The sequence below is a fragment of the Leptodactylus fuscus genome, chromosome 6, assembly GCF_031893055.1.
Source record: "Leptodactylus fuscus isolate aLepFus1 chromosome 6, aLepFus1.hap2, whole genome shotgun sequence".
In the NCBI taxonomy this organism is placed as follows: Eukaryota; Metazoa; Chordata; class Amphibia; order Anura; family Leptodactylidae; genus Leptodactylus; species Leptodactylus fuscus.
The window spans coordinates 163,227,070-163,249,581 of NC_134270.1; the positions used below are offsets into that span (position 1 = coordinate 163,227,070).

Consider the following 22,512-nt stretch of genomic DNA (forward strand, 5'->3'; position numbering starts at 1 on the left):
AGGGAAGTGTCTGGCTGGAGCTTCCTCTGCAGGGTTATAAAACAGATCAGTATGACGCAAGATGGAGCAGCTGTGGATTTATGTTGTTTTCTACTGTCATATAGAGGAACATAACCACACATATACATGGAAACTATGTAACACACAGGGACACAAATATACACAAGTGTAATGTCATATACACACATACATGGAAACAATGTAACATATAGACACTACACACATATATGGAAACAATGTGACACACAGGGACACAAATATACACAAGTGCAATACAACACACATATATGGAAACAATGTAACACATAGGGCCACAAATATACAAAAATGCAATTTGATAAACACATACATGGAAACAATGTAATGGACAAATATACACAAGTGCTATACAACACACACTGATATGAAAACAATGTAAGATATAGACACACACATGCACTGTAACACAATTACATTTGGTAACACACACGTATATGGAAAGATTGTAACACATACACTCCTATTTGCAATGTAGCACACGTGTGTGTGTATATATATATATATATATATATATATATATATATATATATATATATATAGCCAGCTCCTGTCCATGGTAACACTCACACCATGTTGCACACCCCCAGTGACACACAGCTCACACTTCTCTCATCCTCCTCATTGTCACCCATGTAAACACACCCCTCCTCTTCATGATCAGGAGCAGCCCCCATGTCCCCCTCCCCTCCCTGTGCAACAGGTGTTTGTATTAATGCTGCAAAAGAGTACAAAGTCTTGATATAACCCCCCCATAGGGTGCACAGAATGTCCCCCCATTCTTAGTGTTCAGCAGGTACATGTGTATGAGGAGGGGGTGTAAGGAAGCTATACCCCCCCCCCATATTCCTCCTGTGCAGCCTCCATTGTTGTGCAGAGGTGACTGAGCTCTCTCCTCCTCTACATACAGATGATGATGATGATGATGGTGTAAGAATATTTAAAGCAGAGCCTGGTCCCCCCTGTGTGCAGGCAGCTTCCTCCCCATCTCTCCCCCAGTTAGAGGCTCCTTCCCTGCCCTCTCATTTCTATGTCACTCCACCTCCCCTGCCTGTCTCCGCTCCCAGCAGCAGGATCTGCCTGTCTCCTCTCTGCTCTCTCCCTCCGGTAGGTTCTAGCTCATTCTCACCCCAATATTACCCCTCTATGGACCCCCTCACACCCCTCTCCCTGCACCTGTCAATCATCTCCTGCATGCAGCACCTCAACCTGCTCCACCTGCAGCCTGTGATCCCTCCAGACAGCACCAGGTCGTATATTAGTCCCATGTCACCCCCTCCCCAGCTCCCTCCTGCACCTGTAACCCAGCTGTCAGTCATGTCCTGGATGTAGCACCAGGTAGCACATCACCATCCCCCCTACACCCCTCCAGCAGCCCCCTGCACCTGTAACTGAGCTGTCAGTCATCTGTGCTGCCCCCCCCGCCTGCAGCACCTAAACCTGCTCCTCCTGCACCAGCTCCGATATGTGCAGGTCCAGCGCCCTCATTGCGGCCATTTGCTGCAGTTTTGGGGTTCAGCACCACGGACTGCAGAGCATTGCTCCAGTGGCCCCATAATAATGACCTCCCTCCCATACCATAGCCCTGGCTGCTGTTATGATGGGGTTTCCCTTTGTGTCCCATTCCCCCCTTGCCTCATTCCCCTGGTGCAGACCCGGCCCCCACATATTGCACTATATAACCCCCCCATTACAAAGCAGCTCTGCACCCCTCACATTGCTCCCCATGCATCTTATCAACAGGTGCCCCATTACCCAAATCTGCAGCGCCCCAGGTATAAATGATCTCCCCATCCCCCTCCTTAACCCTAACATTGCCCCCAGGTATCCCAGAAAAGTCTATTAACCCTTGCAGATCTGCTGATGTATTGGCAGTGCGTGCAGCCCCCCCCCCCCCCCTTACACAGCAGGAGCCTCCCCCAGGCATCCCCGCCCCCAGGTGCCCCCTACCCTAATAATAATCCAGCAGCTCCCCCTCCCCTTCTGTCCTCCCAGGCCCCCTCCGCACCCCCAGCCGGAGGATGTGATCGGGAGTCTCCGCGGTGAGTGATCAGCGTCCTCCGGAGTGGGCTGTGATCGGTGTCCGTGTCCCCGGGGATTCCCAGCGTCACCATGTCCGAGGTGCTGCCCTTCAGCGAGGCCGAGCAGCGGGGGCATTACGCGGATGGAGGTGGGGACATGGCCGGACAGATCCCCCTCACCTGCCGCCTGCAGGACACCGGCAACTTCTACGGCAGCTCGGGGCAGGGGGGCGGCAAGAGGCCCCCCAAACTCGGCCAGATCGGCCGCAGCAAGAGAGGTGGGTACCCCAAATCCTCACTCTGTCTGGTATCTGCCACGTCATGTTACCCTAAATCCTCAGTGTATGTAACCCCTGCTTGTACCCCTAAACCTTCAATGTATGTGACCCCTGCTTGTACCCCTAAATCCTCAGTGTATGTAACCCCTGCATGTACTCATAGTATATACCCCTAAACCATCAATGTATGTAACCCCTGCTTGTACCCCTATATCCTCAGTATATGAGCACCCTGCATATACTCAAAATATATACCCCTAAATCTTCAATGTCTGTAACCCCTGCTTGTACCCCTAAATCCTCATAGTATATATCCCAATACCATAAATGTATGTAGCCCCAATTTGTACCCCTAAATCCTCAGTGTGTGTGCTCTGTGTGTTGATATATATCCTGTATATATGGACCTGCTACATGTACAGCTTATTCTTCACAGCATGTACCCATAAATGTTGTCTGCACCCCTGAGTCCTGCCTGTGTGCACCCAATAAGCCCCCAAATCTTGCAGGTCTGCAACTCTGTGCACCCCCATAAGGTTACCTGCATATATATGCACTATGTATAACTAAATTTCTGCATGTACCCCTAAATAGAGCCTGCACTGCACCCCATGTAGCCTTAAATACTGCCCACCCTGTAGTCTATATATATATATATATATATATATATATATATATACATACACACACATTCTGTTTGCAGTCCTGATGTCCTTTCTCATTACTATGTACCCCAAGTACCCCTAAATTCTATAGGATATTATGCCTGCACACTATAAACAATTATATACGTACCCCATAATTCTCCTGTCTGTATACCTGTACCCTATACACAATGATATACTGCCTAGTATAATAGTACTGTTTGCACCCTATAAACAATTCTATGTGCACCCCATAATACTATTATCTGCACCCAATAAACATATTTATGTGTACCCCATAATATTACTGCCTGCACCCTACAAACAATGGCGTGCACTCCTTAATCCTACTGCCTGCACCCGATAAACAATTTTATGTGTACCCATTAATATGAGTGCCTGACCTTATAAACAATTATATGTGTACCCCATAATACTACCGCCTTTACCCAATAAACAATGATATAGGTACCTCATATAACTACTTGTACCCTATACTCAATTGTGTACCCCATTATATTGCAGTCTGCACCCTGTAAACAGTGATATGTGTACCCCATAGTATTACTGGCTTCACACTATATACAGTAATAGTGTACTCTCTGCACCCTATTAATAATATGTGTGCACCCTATAAACAGCAATGGCATCCCCCATAACATTACTGCCTGTACCCTATAAGCAGAACTATTTATACCCCATAACATTACTGCCTGTACCCTATAAACAGTGATACCTGTTCCCCTAATAGTATTGCTTGCCCCCTTTAAGCAGTGATATGTGTACCCCATATTATTACTGCTTGTATCATATCAGCACCTTTTGATTATATATGATGTCATCAGCATCCTATGGCTATATATGGTGTCATTACAATCCTATGGCTGTATATGATGTCATCAGCATCCTATGGCTATATATGATGTCATTAGAATCCTATCGCTGTATATGATGTCATCAGCATCCTATGGCCATGTATAATGTCATCAGCATCCTATGCCTATATATATGATGTCATCAGCATCCTTTGTTATGTATGATGTCATCAACAATCAATGATTAGAACTGTCATCAACAACCTAAGGTCAAGGCCAAATCCAGGTTTGGGTGGGCCTTTGGTGACAGCCCCAGTGGCCCCTTTTCCTCTGATCCTATGATTATAGAATATATTATATAAGCTAAAGAGTCTGTCTCTGATAACTAATGATTATATATGATGTCATCCGCATCTAAAAACGATGTATGATGTCATCAGCAGCTAATGAGTTTATATAATATCAACACCTAAAGATTATGCATGATGTCATCAGCGCCTAATAATTATATACAATGTCACTAGCAGACAATGACTACATGTAATGACTATATATGATGTCATTAGCACATAATGATTGTGGGTGATGTCATCAGAATCTAAAGTTTATCTATGCTAGTATCAGTACGCTATTATTACATATGATGTCATCAGCACACCATGATCATATATGATTTCATCAGCACATTTTGATGATAGATGATGTCATCATCATCTAATAATTATGTATGATGTCATAAGCACCCTATGATTATATACAGTGTCAGCAACATCTAATATGTATATATGATGTCATCAGTACACAATGAATATACAGTATATGATTTCATCAGCACATAATGATCATATATGATGTCATCGGTACATTTTCATTACATATGATGTCATCAGCACCTTATGATTATAGGTGATGTCATTACCAGTTTTGATTATATGTGATGTCAGCACATAATTAATGATGTCATCAGCAGCCAGTAATTAGTAGGTGACGCCTCAGTGGACGTCATTTTTGGGATTTTTGCCCTTCCCTTTCCCCCCTTGCTAACTGTCTGCTTCTCTTCCCAGTGGTGATAGAAGACGAGCGGATCGAGGCCGTTCTCACAATGTCTGAGAAAGCTCCACCTGCTGTTTAAACCTCCACCCTTCGAGGATCTTACCAGCCAACCCATCAACTCCATACACCGGATCTGCGGCTGCCATCAACAATCTTACCACTCATCCTAACCGGATCATCAGAAGACTTGTCGGTGGGGGGAGGGGCTCAGGCCGGTCTGGGAAACGATAAGAGACGTGTAATATATATCTGGCTGAAGGGAACATAGACAATGACAGCAAACTCCATACAGCAGCTGAGCGTGTAATGTCCAGTCCCACCTCGCCATCGTCTGGGGGCGTTTCCAAAAATTCCCAATCTTCCCCTTTCCCACTCCCTACCCCTATTCGAGGGTGAATCTCCTATCACTTTACCTGTCTAGTCTTATGTAGGATTCTCTTCTCAACCAATTTTATTTGTAAATTTTTTCGTTATGAATTTCGGCGCTAAATTGAGGAAGATCTCAGAAATTTTGGACCTGGCCAGTCACACCTCGGAGTTTGCTATTTCTGGATTATTTTCTGCTGACCTTCTTGGGATAAGGTCCCTCTTCTCTCTTCTGTGACCCCTTTGTGGATGGCGGCTCTAGAGGGGTACAGGTCAGCGGCATCGGTTCAGTCTGTGAGTACAGATCACTGGCATAGTCCTCTCCGTGGCATTCGTAAAAAAAAAAAAATTGTGTAAAAAATTTATTCTTCCTGTTCTGATGTAGATATTGAGCCCTGGCCAAATTCTCCTGGACTCCAGGACCGATGACCACGCCACACGCAATACTTGGGCCAAGGGTAAAAAAAAAAAGGTCAAAAACAGCAAAAACATTTATGTTTTTGACTTGTTTCCCAATAGATTTATGGTCATTGGACTTAAAACTTGTCCAAGCCCATGTCCACCATGTCATTGGTGAAGGAGAAGGCAACGACTTTGACTTCGTGATGGGTCCAGTTGGCTTTCAGAGATTCCCCCTACACAAAGGGTTAGACAGTGCGAAATGCTGTCCCCCTTCCCGCCCCATTGAGTAGGACAGTCTGAAATGCATAGAATATCCCCCTTGAATTCGGTCCCTCTTCCCGCCCCATAGAGTAGATACATAAGAAGACCCCCTCATGGGGTGTAAGAAGCCCCTAAAGGCTTCAACAAGCCATCAAGAACAACACGTTTTATGGATCATTTCGGAAGGAACCATTAGTGGGTGGGTAACCAACTAGTTGCGAATTTAGCCAAAATTAGGACTAGTTGGTGGCTTCATGGCAGTGCCATAGGCCATTGTGCCCCCGTGACACGCAGCAGGAGACTCAACAAAGTGGTAGGAGAAATTATATAGATATCAATGACGAGAGATGGCGTCCGGGGTTACACAGGGGTTACAGCTAGCTTGCACTAAGATTGCCCACCATCTTCTCCACCCTCGGGCCCGTATTATGTGTCGCTTGGTCATTCCGTCTACGCAAGGGTTAATACAACTGAAGAATATTAATTTTTTTTTTATCATTTTGAAGTGCGACATTCGTCAGCTGCTGCACAAAACCATAAGACGCCTCCCCGGGCCCTGGAAGGATTTTAATCTTAACCCAGATTTCTCTGGGAGGAAAAAAAAAAAAAAAAACACAAAAACTGCTGTTAATAATATCGTATGTCTGAATTCCTGGCGGAGCGCGGGGCCGTCGCGCCTGCTCTGTTCTAAATACTGTTTACATGATTTAATCTTGCAAAAAATCGACATATATATAGATACATATATATGTGACAAACTGTGCACCTTTGCATGCAAATATCGTTTTTGACATGTGACATTCTTTGACGAATGGAATTATTTTTAGCCGTGCAATATCGCGTGTTCCTCTATTGTTTTGTTAAAAAAAAAAAAAAAGGAACTTAAAGGAGAAAGAATTATCATTTGTATTTTTTTAAAGAGAAAGACAATATTGTATTCCTGGTCTCATTTATTCTCTGCGCCTGCAGGCCACTTTGTTATCTTTTTTTTTATGTTCAGGTTTCCTTCCTGTGTGCGTGTGCTGTAAGCCCCGCCTACCCCTTTTTAGATATTTTTGGAGGAGCTGTCTCTTTAAGAAGTTATACATTTTATACTCTATATTCTAAAGGTTGGAGAGAGGATGGGTAAGGGCGGGGGTGGGGCCTGATCGCCCTTGTGGCCCCTTTGGTGCTGGAGGGGTTAACTGGTTCCATTTAAGTGCCAAATTTCTAAGCGATCGGGTCTGTTTTGGGACGACCCACAGGCCATATTTTTCTTTTTAGAGTGGGCAACCGAAGGCCCAACCGTAGGGCAGACGTTAAATGGGTCGCTCCTCCATATTGGCATTGGTCTGTTTTTTTTTTTTTTTAATTTTTGTATGTAACGCAATCTGATTTCAGGAAAGATTTTTAGATTTGATTTTCGTCCGCCATTTTGAGTTGCATTGTGTATGTGTGCGTATATATATATATACATACATATATATATCTTTCCGAGCTGCTGAGATGGTCACAATATCCTGCACTCTTACGTTCTTCCTTAAAATTCTAGATAATGTATATATATATCTTTTCTTTAAATAAATGAGGCAAACGGGACTGTATTACATGTTCAACATACTGGTGGGATCCAGTGGAAATCGGGATTCTATCCTTTACATGCCACGGAAGCGGCCATTTTGTGAGCAGGAGTCATAGTCTGGAAGAGTGATGGGGTCGTGAAGAAGGCTAAAATTTTTGGCTCGCCATCTGCCATGACACTTGCTCCCATTTACCCAAGTGGGAACCAATTCACAAATGACTTGAGACTGCTCACAAAATGGCGCCTACCAGAGTATGTACACTTTAAATAGCACTGAATATGTTATCTGCATGGCTCAGGATTTCCGAATATCCCGCAGGTACAGATTTATTGTACAAAATGGAGGCCGATGTGGGGAGATCTTGGTTGGAGGGCAATAGGAAGTGGATTTGTTTAGATAATCTGGAGTTTCCTGTGATGATTTACGGTCCGTCATTCACGGTGCATTCCTACCCAAGCTTTAAGTCTCAAGCAAGCAACGTACATTATTGAACTACGACCCCCAGCAGTCGCGGCAGTGGTGGGGGTTTCAATAACTAAGATTGATTTTAAAACCTGCTCCAAGATAATAATGGAGATGGTTTTTTTTCTCGTGCGTTGCTTACATGTGACGGCGATCTATGTGGGCAACTAGTCATGACTTAAAAAAGAAAAAAAAAAAAAATCAAAATGGCTGCTATGATGGACTCTTCGTAATGATACAGTCAGGAATTCAAAATGGCTGCTAAACGGTGGACTGTATTTGAAATAGTCAGGGCTTAAAATGGCTGCTAATATGGCGAACTGTACAAAAAACAGCCAGGGTATTCAAAATGGAGGCTTCGAGGCGGACTATGTGGAAAGCAGAAATTCAAAATGGCTGCCAAGTGGGATAGGCTAAAAAATCCAGTCAAGGTTTCAAAATGGCCTCTGAACAATGAACTAGATGAGGCTTAGGTGGTTGTGATGTTATGTGACCGTGTGTAGATGGCGGAAATATCCAGGCCTTGTATTGGAACTGTCTGACAAAGGAAAGGATAGTGTTTCCCGTGGTAAAAATTCATAGGTCATTAATGTATTATCCAATTTTGTTACGGGATTTTGGATAGAGGTCCCCAAGAATTTTTTGTATTGGATGGACCCATTTTATACGATGTCTTGAACTCTGCATCTCCTACAGAGATGGATTGAGATTCCTATAGTAAGTGTACTAATGGATGCCAAGTAATGTGTGACCGGAGGGGTCTGGGAACCAAACCTCTACATCACAAAAGTTTCATCCATCATTAGGATTGAGATTTCAGAATCGATTTTAAAATCCAATTCCCGATCATTTTCCAGCCGATCCCGATCATGAAATTTGCTCGATTGCCGATCTGAATCTGATCTTTTCCGATCCCGATCGCTCAACCCTAGTCAGTGCTTCTCTTTCTCTATGGGAAAAGTCAATTTTAGGGTTGAGCCAATCTTGAGATTTCAAAATCTGATTTCCGATCATTTTCCAGCCGATCCCAATCGTGAAATTTGCTCGATCGCCGATCGGGATCCGATCTGTTCCGATCCCGATCACTCAACCCTATCCATCACCTATGAGTATAACCCTAACCTAAATTTTTAGAATTTTTTGCTATATTTTCTCTTTTTTTTTGAGCCGTTTCCTACAGACGCACTTAGAGGATCTCTTACTGTACCCCGGGCGCCATTAACCTTGCGTAATATTGAAAGTTAAGGGGACATTTAGAGAAGATCTGCTGAATCATTGCTGCAATGGGTCATCCAGTATCATTTAAAGGGATTATCTACTTTTCAGTAAGTAGGGCGCTAGATGTCTTCATGCAAATCGAGACTAGAAGAAGACTTTGTGTACATAGTCTTTGTGCATGTCCTGCCCATAAGATGGTCGGTATGGACAAGGATAGGCCCGTTGACGAAGTTCTCAGCCCAAATTTGTCCAAAAATCTGATTACTATGGCAGAAAGGAAATGAAAAGTGAGGTCGAAGTGTTGCCAACTCTCCCAGACCATCCATGAGGTTGACAAAAATAAGGATGACCTGGAAGAGGGGGCAAATGTCTCGGGCCCTCGGCGCTCTGTTGTGTCCTGAGGAGGGATAGGACGTCACCGAAAGGGGACAAGTATGACGTTCAATGGCACCCTGGTTTCTAAGGAGTTACTGCCTGTTTGTATTTGTTAGGAAGTGTATGCATAGCAAGCAGACTGTCAGACATGGTGTTCCGTTCAGAGTGTTCCCCTGATGGTGTCAGTCGACCCCTGTTTTTCCACATCTCCGCCTGCGTTAGTAATCAGATATTTCTAAAAATAAATGTAGGTGTGTCCCTTTAAAATTTGACCCTCTCCTATAGGTCGGGTTCGCCTCCATTTTAACCCTACAAACCCTGGCTGTTTTTCGTACATCTATGAAAGCGTAATATATATGAACAATGGTATATAGACTGTGTACAACCCTGCCGGGGGCCTTTACTTTTGCAGGATGCGCGCTGGAGAACCGCTCCAAATATTGCACAAGGTGAAATCAAGGACGAGCACTTTTTTGATACGACTCTTTATCTCAGAGACTTTGGTGCTACTGTTCACCTCTTCCGTCATGCTGGAGCGGCATTGCAGGGCCGAATGCAGATCATGTGGGCAGGGTGGTGGCGGGGCCAGACTTGGCGTGACATGGTTTTTGGATGTGACCGTTATATTACCGCTTTTTATTTCCTTGTACCTCTTAAATGTGTTTGCGGCAAAACCTCTGCCGTTGAAGGGGTTAAAACGTGTAACTGTAACGGGGGAGGGGCGGGACTGAGAGGCACTTGAAATAGTTATCATATATTACTGCTGGTTTTATTGCAATAAAATGTTGATACAGTTGAGTCGTCTGCGTCTTTATTGTCTGCACCGCCATCATCAGAAGAGGGGGAGGGATTGTAGTGACTGCCACTGAGAACACCGCTCCGAAACGGGGTCACCAGTCCCGCAGATAGATAGGTTACAGTCACCCCCCAAGACAATCAGAACTGGAATTCCTCTTTGAAAGTACAGGCCGCTCCTTACAGGGGTTGTGCAGCCAGGGGTGAACTATAGGAAGGTGTCCCTTCCCCAAAAAAGATACCCCAAAAAGATACTCCTGTACAGGCCGGCCTCTATGGCGCACTGTACTAGATGCTAAAGGACGCAGGACGTCGCATACTGGTGTTCTTCAGCGTCGTAACATAAGTGCAGCGTCGCCTAGAGGTTGCAGCAGAGGTTGAACTGCACAGGTGAGTAAATTACCTGTTGCAATAATACAATAATTAGCAGGCAATTAAAAAAAAGAATGGCGCCCCCCAGTATAGTCCATAAGGCGCCGCCTGAGGACATCGCCACAAGTCGCCTCAAGTTGCCTCATGGAAGATGCGTCCATTCGTGCAGGATTAGAAAACATGGCTGGTTTTTGTTCTCAGGAAGTGACATCACGTCACTTCCAATGAATGTGATGTCACTTCCTGAGATGAAGAAAGCAATCATGCTTTCTAATCTTGCACAATCCCTTTAAGGAGGACTTCTTTTTATCTCACAATCTACACATCCAATGTAATTGGGCCTAGTTATGATGAAATATACGCCAGAGATGTGGTGGAAAAAAGTTCCGTCTGATGTTTTTGATAGTGGCGTGGAAGTGGAGGAAGCTTTAAGACCATTTACGTCACTTTACTGGGGCAAATGGTCACCGAAATCTGTGGCAGCTAAAATCTAAGCCAGGCGGGTATTCCACCGGCATCAGGGTGATAAAGATTGGTGTGGAATATGCCAGTCTTCATGAATATGCCCCTCTATGGCTATTGGCTTGAGATACTCCTTGAAGTTGTCAGGATTAGCGTTAGATATCTGGTGTCACCGTCTTCCCTCATCTTCCTCATGGCGGTTGTAGGGTTTCTATCAGATTGATGACATTTCTCCATCCTCCCGCCCGCCCCCCAGTATAAACATCAGCTCCAATCTGAGGATGAGGTGACGGCTGACCTGAGACATTGTGTACTCTCAGACTTCCTTCTCCGAGGAAGCTAAAACACAGATGACGGGGCTGGAATGTGTCTCCTGTGTCATGGAAAGCTGCCCGGGCCCAGAGACAGAGAAACATGACCCCCAGTGACCCCCACATACGTGTGCGGAGAGAGACTGCATGTTCTCACAGTCTAAGAGTGAAGACATAACCTCTGAGAGGTGAATGGTACGCTCCTCGAAATGTTCAATGTCTTAAGTGTCTAGGCAATGCTCTGTGAGCTAAACATACAGTCATCATATATCAATCATCATATATACTACGATTATCATACATCATATATCATACTAATACATTCATCACCATACACTCATCATACATCAATCATACATAATACACTCATACATTCATTATCATACACTCATCATACATCAATCATACATCATGTACTCATATATTCATCATCATACACTCATCATACATCAATCATACGTAATACACTCATAAATTCACCATACACTCATCATACATCAATCATACATAATACACTCATACATTCATCACCATACATCAATCATACATCATGTACTCATACATTCATCACCATGCACTCATTATACATCAATCATACATAATACACTCATACATTCATCATCATACACCAATTATACATCATGTACTCATACATTCATCACTATACACTCATCATGCATCAATCATACATAATACACTCATACATTCATCACCATACCATCATCATACATCATGTACTCATACATTCATCACCATGCACTCATTATACATCAATCATACATAATACACTCATACATTCATCACCGTACACTCATCATACATCAATCATACATAATAGACTCATACATTCATTATCATACACTCATCATACATCAATCATACATCATGTACTCATATATTCATCATCATACACTCATCATACATCAATCATACGTAATACACTCATAAATTCACCATACACTCATCATACATCAATCATACATAATACACTCATACATTCATCACCATACATCAATCATACATCATGTACTCATACATTCATCACCATGCACTCATTATACATCAATCATACATAATACACTCATACATTCATCATCATACACCAATTATACATCATGTACTCATACATTCATCACTATACACTCATCATGCATCAATCATACATAATACACTCATACATTCATCAGCATACCATCATCATACATCATGTACTCATACATTCATCACCATGCACTCATTATACATCAATCATACATAATACACTCATACATTCATCACCGTACACTCATCATACATCAATCATACATAATAGACTCATACATTCATTATCATACACTCATCATACATCAATCATACATCATGTACTCATACATTCATAATCATACACTCATCATATATCAATCATACATCATGTACTCATACATTCATCATCATACATCAATCATACATAATACACTCATACATTCATCACCATGCACTCATCATACATCAATCATACATCCATACATCATGTACTTATACATTCATCATCATACACTCATCATACATCAATCATACATAATATACTCATACATTCATCATCATACACTCATCATACATCATGTACTTATACATTCATCATCATACACTCATCATACATCAATCATACATAATATACTCATACATTCATCATCATACACTCATCATACATTATGTACTTATACATTCATCATCATACACTCATCATACATCAATCATACATAATACACTCATATATTCATCACCATACAGCAATCCTACATCATGTACTCATACATTCATCACCATGCAGTCATCATACATCAATCATACATAATAGACTCATACATTCATTATCATACACTCATCATACATCAATCATACATCATGTACTCATACATTCATAATCATACACTCATCATATATCAATCATACATCATGTACTCATACATTCATCATCATACATCAATCATACATAATACACTCATACATTCATCACCATGCACTCATCATACATCAATCATACATCCATACATCATGTACTTATACATTCATCATCATACACTCATCATACATCAATCATACATAATATACTCATACATTCATCATCATACACTCATCATACATTATGTACTTATACATTCATCATCATACACTCATCATACATCAATCATACATAATACACTCATATATTCATCACCATACAGCAATCCTACATCATGTACTCATACATTCATCACCATGCAGTCATCATACATCAATCATACATCCATACATCATGTACTTATACATTCATCATCATACACTCATACATCAATCATACATAATCCTACTAATATTATAAGTGTGAAAGTTTTGTTTGTTCCTCAATCACGCTAAAACGCCTGGACGGATTTGCGTGCAATTTTCCACAAACATAGTTTTCCCTTAGGATTGAGTCACAGGCTACTTTTGGTGCCACTAAACAACATGGCTTCCTAGCAGGAGACTCACAAAAGCAGGACTCCTAGCCCCAGCTATAGACTCACACACACTGCCTGGCATTTCCTGCCTCAACCTGCCTGCACACTCCTTACTGTCACCTCAGGAGTAGCCCTCACTCTACTCACTCACATTTACATATAGCTTTCCACTATATAACAGATCACATTGTCTGTATCACTACATACACAATACAACACATCACATTGTCTGTATCACTACATACACAATACAACACATCACATTGTCTGTACCACGACATACACAATACAACACATCACATTGTCTGTATCACTACATACACAATACAACACATCACATTGTCTGTACCACGACATACACAATACAACACATCACATTGTCTGTATCACTACATACACAATATAACACATCACATTGTCTGTATCACTACATACACAATACAACACATCACATCACATTTGCTAGCCCACCAAACTTTTTAAAGCACTTTTACAGTTTCACACGTCTGTGTCCGCCCAATTCTCAAATCACCGCAGACGAAGTCTCGGGTAAAAGCTAGTATACTCATACATTCATCATTATACACTCATCATACATCATGTACTTATACATTCATCACCATATACTCATCATACATCAATCATACATAATACACTCATACATTCGTCACCATACATCAGTCATACATCATGTATTCATACATTCATCACCATACAGTGATCATACACTCTACATACACAATTGTCATACATTAGTCACCATAGAATTGTCTATCAGACACTCGCTACACTCACCATACAGTATATACTACAGTGATCATACATTATACGCACATACGTTCATTATCATATGGTTACCATACATCAGCCTTCATAGGTTCCTCGTCCATCATACACTCAGCATAGACTATATGGCGAAACGTATTGGACCCCTCCACATTACACCTGCTGGAGCTTATATGACATCTCATCCTAAATCCATAGACATTAATATGGAGTTGTTCCCCCCTACTTTTCTTCCATTCTTCTGGAAATCTCCATTGTAGTTTACCCCATAGGTGATGGATGGGGTCGGGGTCAGGGATCTATGTGACCAGTCAAGTTCTCTTTCACCAAACTCCCCAGCCATGACTTTATGGACCTTGCTTTGTGCACTGGGGCACAGTCATGCTGGACAAGAAAATGGTCGTCCCCAATCTGTTCCCACAAAGTTGTAAGTGAAAATCACCCCCATAGCATTGCCCTTCCTCCACCAGACTGGTACAGGGTAGTCAGGCAGGTAACGTTCTCCTAGCATTCACCAAACCCAGACTGGTCCATCATATAGAGACGTGTGATCAGTCAGTGCACAGAACATGTTATCCCTGCTCCAGACGCCAGTGTGTATTGTGCTTTACACTCCTCCATCTGATGCTTGGCTTTGTGCTCGGTGATGTAAGACTTGCATGAAGTTGCTCAGCTATGGAAACCTAAGTCATGAAGGTCCCTGGGGCCACACGTATTGTACTGATGTAAAGACCATAGGAGGTTGGTGACATCATGCATCTGAAGTATCAAGGGCGGCTCGTTTGCTCCAAACTTCCCCACGCCACACCGCTCTGATACGCCCACCTTTCCTCCTCTCTTCTTTGAGTGACAGGGCCAGAGAGCAATGACTCCGCCCTCTGTTCCAAACGGCTCATTTGCATATTGTGTTTTAATCGATTTTCTTGACAACAGATATTTTCATGGAGAGAAAGGTGAACCTGAATTATATAACCGTGTTGCTGGATTAATAAGCCTCACCCTGGAGACACTCCCTTTAAGAGCGCTCACCATTGGACAGGCCTCACCCTGGAGACACTCCCTTTAAGAGCGCTCACCATTGGACAGGCCCCTGTATCATGGCAGTAATAATGTGAGATTCTACCTCGACAGTCCAGACTTTGGTCAAATGCCACTTTATTTGAAGCCAAATGTTGCGATCGATTTCCAATATGGAAGAAGATTATAACTGTGATGTTCAGAAAGAAGAGGGGGCTTTTATGTAAAGGTTATATCTCTTCTATAGAAGGAGTTGTGCCACTGTATATATGAGTGTGTATACAGTATATATATGTGTTGTGCTGAGTGTATCTATCTAGGAGCATGTGTGTGCTTAGTTGCGGTAGTGTATATGTAAGTGTATGTGTGTATATACGGTATGTATATATGAAGGTATGAGTGAGTGTTTGGTTGTGTTAGTATATACCTCACTGTATGTATATATGACTTCCCATGTGTTTATATGATGTGTCCGTGTCTCCTCGCCCTGTGTATATATTATTGATGGGTGATGTGTATTCGGTGCTGCCAGGCCGAGGCCTCATTAGCAGTTGTACATGGCCCAGCACATCCCAGCCCCGCGCTCTGAGATCTCCTACATTATTTATTGCCTGTGGCGCTCAGGAGATCCTGTAATACCCAGGGGAAGGGCAGCGGCGAGAACCTGCCAACCCTGCCCGCAGCCTGCACATTCATGTCTCCAGCACATGTGTCATGGCACAGACATAGCACGGGAAACATCAATGAACGGAGACAAGAGTGAGAACATTCACTGGAAGTAACAGACAAGATGGGAATGAAGACCCAAGGAGATGGCAGAAGAGCAAACCGAGCAAACCGCTATACACAGGATGTACCTAGTATATATATATAGAACAGTGATGGTGAACCTTTTAGAGACCGAGTGCCCAAACTGCAACCCAAAACCCACAAAATTTTCGCGGAGTGCCAACACGACAATATAGACTTAATACTATGCGGATCCACAATTGCGGACAGTTACTGACCAAAAATTACAGTCATGTGGGGCTTTACAGAGCTTTCAATAATACAAACAACGTTGTACTGAAATGTAAAGGTCTCGGCATTTGGTACTTTGAACAATTAATTTTCACTATTTACATCGCACAGGATCTGTTTTATAGTTACCGTGTAATATTCTTACATCCTGTACTAATATCACGTCTGCTATAAAACAGATACTGTGTGATATAAATAGTGAGGGGACCCCAGACAGTATTATATGCTCTGCAGTGGGCCCACCACACAATATTATATTCTCCACAGTACCACCCCAGTGTTATATGCTCCGCAGTAGGTGTCCCCCCCCCCACAGGATTATATGCTCCACAGTGGCATCCACACACAGTATTGTGTGCTTATAAATAGCCCCCCCCCAGTATTATATGCTCTTTAGTACACCCCCCAGTATTATAAGCCACCCCAGTATTATAAGCCCCCCCAGTATTATAAGCCCCCTCAGTATTATACACTCCCCCCAGTATTATACACTCCCCCCAGTATTATACACCCCACCCAGTATTATAAGCCCCCCCAGTATTATACACTCCCCCCCAGTATCATACACCCCACCAAGTATTATAAGCGCTCCCCCCAACATCATATACACAGTGAGCCACTCTCATACTCACCCCTGAAGAGCCGCCGGCATCCACCTTCTTGTCACTGGCGGCGCTGATGACGTCATCGCGCCCGCGTCGGGGCAAAGGTCAAACTCTGCAGCCAGTGTAGGCCGCGGTCGCGCGATCCGCGGCCTACCCTGACAGCTTTCAGCTGTATGTGCATTTGCACATACAACTGAAGGCAGTGATCGCTCATCAACGGGGAATCCTGTACCGGATTCCCTGTTGGTGAGCGATCCGGGCGACCGCACGCGTGCCAGCATGGAGGGCTCTGCGTGCCCTCTCTGGCACGCGTGCCATAGGTTCGCCATCACTGATATAGAATAAGAATTACACCCAGTATACAGGACAGGAGAAGTGGTACTGTGCAGTGTCCATATATACAGGATAAGAGCAGATACTGAGAATTACACTAGTATACAGGACAGGAGAAGTGGTACTGTGCAGTGTCCATATATACAGGATAAGAGCAGATACTGAGAATTACACTAGTATACAGAATAAGAGAAGTGGTACTGTGCAGTGTCCATATATACAGAATAAGAGCAGATACTGAGAATTACACCCAGTATACAGGACAAGAGAAGTGGTACTGTGCAGTGTCCATATATACAGAATAAGAGCAGGTACTGAGAATTACACTAGTATACAGAGCAAGAGAAGTGGTACTGTGCAGTGTCCATATATACAGAATAAGAGCAGATACTGAGGATTACACCAGTATACAGGACAAGAGAAGTGGTACTGTGCAGTGTCCATATATACAGAATAAGAGCAGATACTGAGAATTACACTAGTATACAGGACAGGAGAAGTGGTACTGTGCAGTGTCCATATATACAGAATAAGAGCAGATACTGAGAATTACACCCAGTATATAGGACAAGAGAAGTGGTACTGTGCAGTGTCCATATACACAGAATAAGAGCAGATACTGAGAATTACACTAGTATACAGGACAGGAGAAGTGGTACTGTGCAGTGTCCATATATACAGAATAAGAGCAGATACTGAGAATTACACCAGTATACAGGACTAGAGAAGTGGTACTGTGCAGTGTCCATATATACAGAATAAGAGCAGGTACTGAGAATTACACCAGTATACGGGACAAGAGAAGTGGTACTGTGCAGTGTCCATATATACAGAATAAGAGAAGTGGTACTGTGCAGTGTCCATATATACAGAATAAGAGCAGATACTGAGAATTACACCAGTATACGGGACAAGAGAAGTGGTACTGTGCAGTGTCCATATATACAGAATAAGAGCAGATACTGAGAATTACACCCAGTATAAAGACAAGAGAAGTGGTACTGTGCAGTGTCCATATATACAGGACAAGAGAAGTGGTACTGTGCAGTGTCCATACATACAGAATAAGAGCAGATACTAAGAATTACACCAGTATACAGGACTAGATAAGTGGTACTGGGTATTGTCCATATATACAGAATAAGAGAAGTGGTACTGTGCAGTGTCCATATATACAGGACAAGATGAGTGGTACTGTGCAGTGTCTGTATATACAGAATAAGAGAAGTGGTACTGTGCAGTGTCTGTATATACAGAATAAGAGCAGCTACTGAGAATTACACCAGTATACAGGACAGAAGAAGTGGTACTGTGCAGTGTCCATATATACAGAATAAGAGCAGATACTGAGAATTACACCAGTATACAGGACTAGAGAAGTGGTACTGTGCAGTGTCCATATATACAAGATAAGAGCAGATACTGAGTATTACACCCAGTATACAGAATAAGAGAAGTGGTACTGTGCAGTGTCCATATATACAGAATAAGAGAAGTGGTACTGTGCAGTGTCCGTATATACAGAGCCAGTATACGGGACAAGAGAAGTGGTACTGTGCAGTGTCCATATATACAGGATAAGAGCAGATACTGAGAATTACACCCAGTATACAGGACAGGAGAAGTGGTACTGTGCAGTGTCCATATATACAGAATAAGAGAAGTGGTACTGTGCAATGTCCATATATACAGAATAAGAGCAGATACTGAGAATTACACCAGTATACAGGACTAGAGAAGTGGTACTGTGCAGTGTCCTTATATACAGGACAGGAGAAGTGGTACTGTGCAGTGTCCATATATACAGAATAAGAGCAGATACTGAGAATTACACTAGTATACAGGACAGGAGAAGTGGTACTGTGCAGTGTCCATATATACAGAATAAGAGCAGGTACTGAGAATTACACTAGTATACAGAGCAAGAGAAGTGGTACTGTGCAGTGTCCATATATACAGAATAAGAGCAGATACTGAGGATTACACCAGTATACAGGACAAGAGAAGTGGTACTGTGCAGTGTCCATATACACAGAATAAGAGCAGATACTGAGAATTACACTAGTATACAGGACAGGAGAAGTGGTACTGTGCAGTGTCCATATATACAGAATAAGAGCAGATACTGAGAATTACACCAGTATACAGGACTAGAGAAGTGGTACTGTGCAGTGTCCATATATACAGAATAAGAGCAGGTACTGAGAATTACACCAGTATACAGGACTAGAGAAGTGGTACTGTGCAGTGTCCATATACACAGAATAAGAGCAGATACTGAGAATTACACTAGTATACAGGACAGGAGAAGTGGTACTGTGCAGTGTCCTATATACAGAATAAGAGCAGATACTGAGAATTACACCAGTATACGGGACAAGAGAAGTGGTACTGTGCAGTGTCCATATATACAGAATAAGAGAAGTGGTACTGTGCAGTGTCCATATATACAGAATAAGAGCAGATACTGAGAATTACACCAGTATACGGGACAAGAGAAGTGGTACTGTGCAGTGTCCATATATACAGAATAAGAGCAGATACTGAGAATTACACCCAGTATAAAGACAAGAGAAGTGGTACTGTGCAGTGTCCATATATACAGAATAAGAGCAGATACTAAGAATTACACCAGTATACAGGACTAGATAAGTGGTACTGGGTATTGTCCATATATACAGAATAAGAGAAGTGGTACTGTGCAGTGTCCATATATACAGGACAAGATGAGTGGTACTGTGCAGTGTCTGTATATACAGAATAAGAGAAGTGGTACTGTGCAGTGTCTGTATATACAGAATAAGAGCAGCTACTGAGAATTACACCAGTATACAGGACAGAAGAAGTGGTACTGTGCAGTGTCCATATATACAAGATAAGAGCAGATACTGAGTATTACACCCAGTATACAGAATAAGAGAAGTGGTACTGTGCAGTGTCCATATATACAGAATAAGAGAAGTGGTACTGTGCAGTGTCCGTATATACAGAGCCAGTATACGGGACAAGAGAAGTGGTACTGTGCAGTGTCCATATATACAGGATAAGAGCAGATACTGAGAATTACACCCAGTATACAGGACAGGAGAAGTGGTACTGTGCAGTGTCCATATATACAGAATAAGAGAAGTGGTACTGTGCAATGTCCATATATACAGAATAAGAGCAGATACTGAGAATTACACCAGTATACAGGACAAGAGAAGTGGTACTGTGCAGTGTCCATATATACAGGACAAGAGAAGTGGTACTGTGCAGTGTCCTATATACAGAATAAGAGAAGTGGTACTGTGCAGTGTCCTATATACAGAATAAGAGAAGTGGTACTGTGCAGTGTCCATATATACAGGATAAGAGCAGATACTGAGAATTACACCCAGTTTACAGGACAAGAGAAGTGGTACTGTGCAGTGTCCATATATACAGGACAGGAGAAGTGGTACTGTGCAGTGTCCATATATACAGAATAAGAGCAGATACTGAGAATTACACCCAGTATACAGGACAGGAGAAGTGGTACTGTGCAGTGTCCATATATACAGGACAAGAGAAGTAGTACTGTGCAGTGTCCTTATATACAGAAGTTGTACTGTGCAGTGTTTTGTTGCGCTCAGTCTCTAGGTTTCTAATGCAGTAAGAATAGATATAGTATATAGTGGGTGGATAGAGTGACTTATTACTCTGGGGGTCGGAGCCCTGGCTTATATACAGGGCCCCCCAGCTTAGCTCCGGCACTCCGGCTGCTGATATCTCTCACACACTGATCCGCCTCATTAGCTTGCAGGCAGCAGCGGAGATCTCATCAGACACCTGGCTGCTATGGTAACTGGTGACTTGCTCATATCCTCTAACAGCGCCTTACTGGAGGGGGAGGGGGTGCAGACGGTAAATGACACCGAATCTACCACCGACTCGCGGGAAAACACTGATAAAGACATAAAGAAAGGATATAACCACATTGTGCCCCATCAGTTACATGTCTATAGGACCCAGAACACCCTGTCGTGATAAATGACCCTAATCTATATGTTTCCCCAGTTTTGGGTCCATGACACCTAGTGTATACCAACTCAGGAGTTTCCTTCTATATGTAGACCCCTCTCTAATGCCATTCAGACGAGATAGTAATGTAGTCAAAGGGAATCTATTAAGAAGTTCCCTTTAATTTAGAAAATGCCTTCTGCCTGCAGCCACCACTAGAGGGAGCTCAGGAGGTCACGGAAGACAGATTTAGCACACAGCATGAAAACAGTTGCAATTTGTTGTGCAAGCCGGATCATTGTACAAAAAAATTGTGACTTTTCTCTATTTTACTCTGAGCTACTCACTTTCCTGAAATGCGGTGATTTTAAGGGGTGATGATTGAGACTGGCCTAGGAAAGGCTCATCTTAAGAAATCCCCCCTCGCCCATACATGTGATTCGGAGCTCTATTGCTAGGTTCACACCTGCACTTAGATTTCAGTTCTTCAGGTCTGCTTGGGGATCCAAAAAATGGAAGCCCAATCCACTAAAAAGCCAAGAAAAAACACAAACCCCATAGACTAGTTAGAAGTGTAACAATGATTATCATGGAGTCAAACGGGTTTGTGCCGAAAAAATGCGGCACGAAAAGTTTTTCCTTGGATTTCATCATCTTAAACTATCAGGAATATTAGGTCTTAAAGGGATCCTATCATTCAGACAACATTTTTTCTAAGGACAGCGTTGGAATAACCTTAAGAAAGGCTATTCTTCTCCTACCTTTCGTCGTCTTCTCCGCGCCGCCATTCGCCTACAATCCCGTTTTTTGTCGGTATGTAAATGAGTTCATCCGCAGCACTGGGGCGGGCCCCAGTGCTCAGACAGCACTGTGGGCGT

The 22,512-nt window shown here is 42.7% G+C and overlaps 1 protein-coding gene across 2 annotated transcripts; it reads left to right on the forward strand.

Moving 5' to 3' along the window:
- The first annotated feature begins 1,012 nt into the window (after positions 1-1,012).
- CAMK2N1 (calcium/calmodulin dependent protein kinase II inhibitor 1) lies at positions 1,013-8,107 on the forward strand. 2 transcript variants are annotated; one of them, XM_075277892.1, is made up of 3 exons: positions 1,013-1,143; positions 2,032-2,335; positions 4,859-8,107. In XM_075277892.1, the coding sequence occupies exons 2-3, from the start codon at positions 2,149-2,151 to the stop codon at positions 4,924-4,926; spliced, it is 255 nt and encodes an 84-aa protein (XP_075133993.1). In that variant the 5' UTR covers positions 1,013-1,143; positions 2,032-2,148; the 3' UTR covers positions 4,927-8,107. The 2 variants fall into 2 exon arrangements, with proteins under 2 accessions (XP_075133993.1, XP_075133994.1); XM_075277893.1 differs by lacking the exon at positions 1,013-1,143 and adding an exon at positions 1,184-1,286.
- The last annotated feature ends 14,405 nt before the right edge of the window (positions 8,108-22,512 follow it).

Coding starts and splice junctions, on each gene's coding strand:
- CAMK2N1 (XM_075277892.1), top strand. CDS start 2,149: ATGTCCGAGGTGCTGCCCTTCAGCGAGGCCGAGCAGCGGGGGCATTAC. Junction 2,336..4,858: donor GATCGGCCGCAGCAAGAGAG/GTGGGTACCCCA, acceptor TTCTCTTCCCAG/TGGTGATAGAAGACGAGCGG.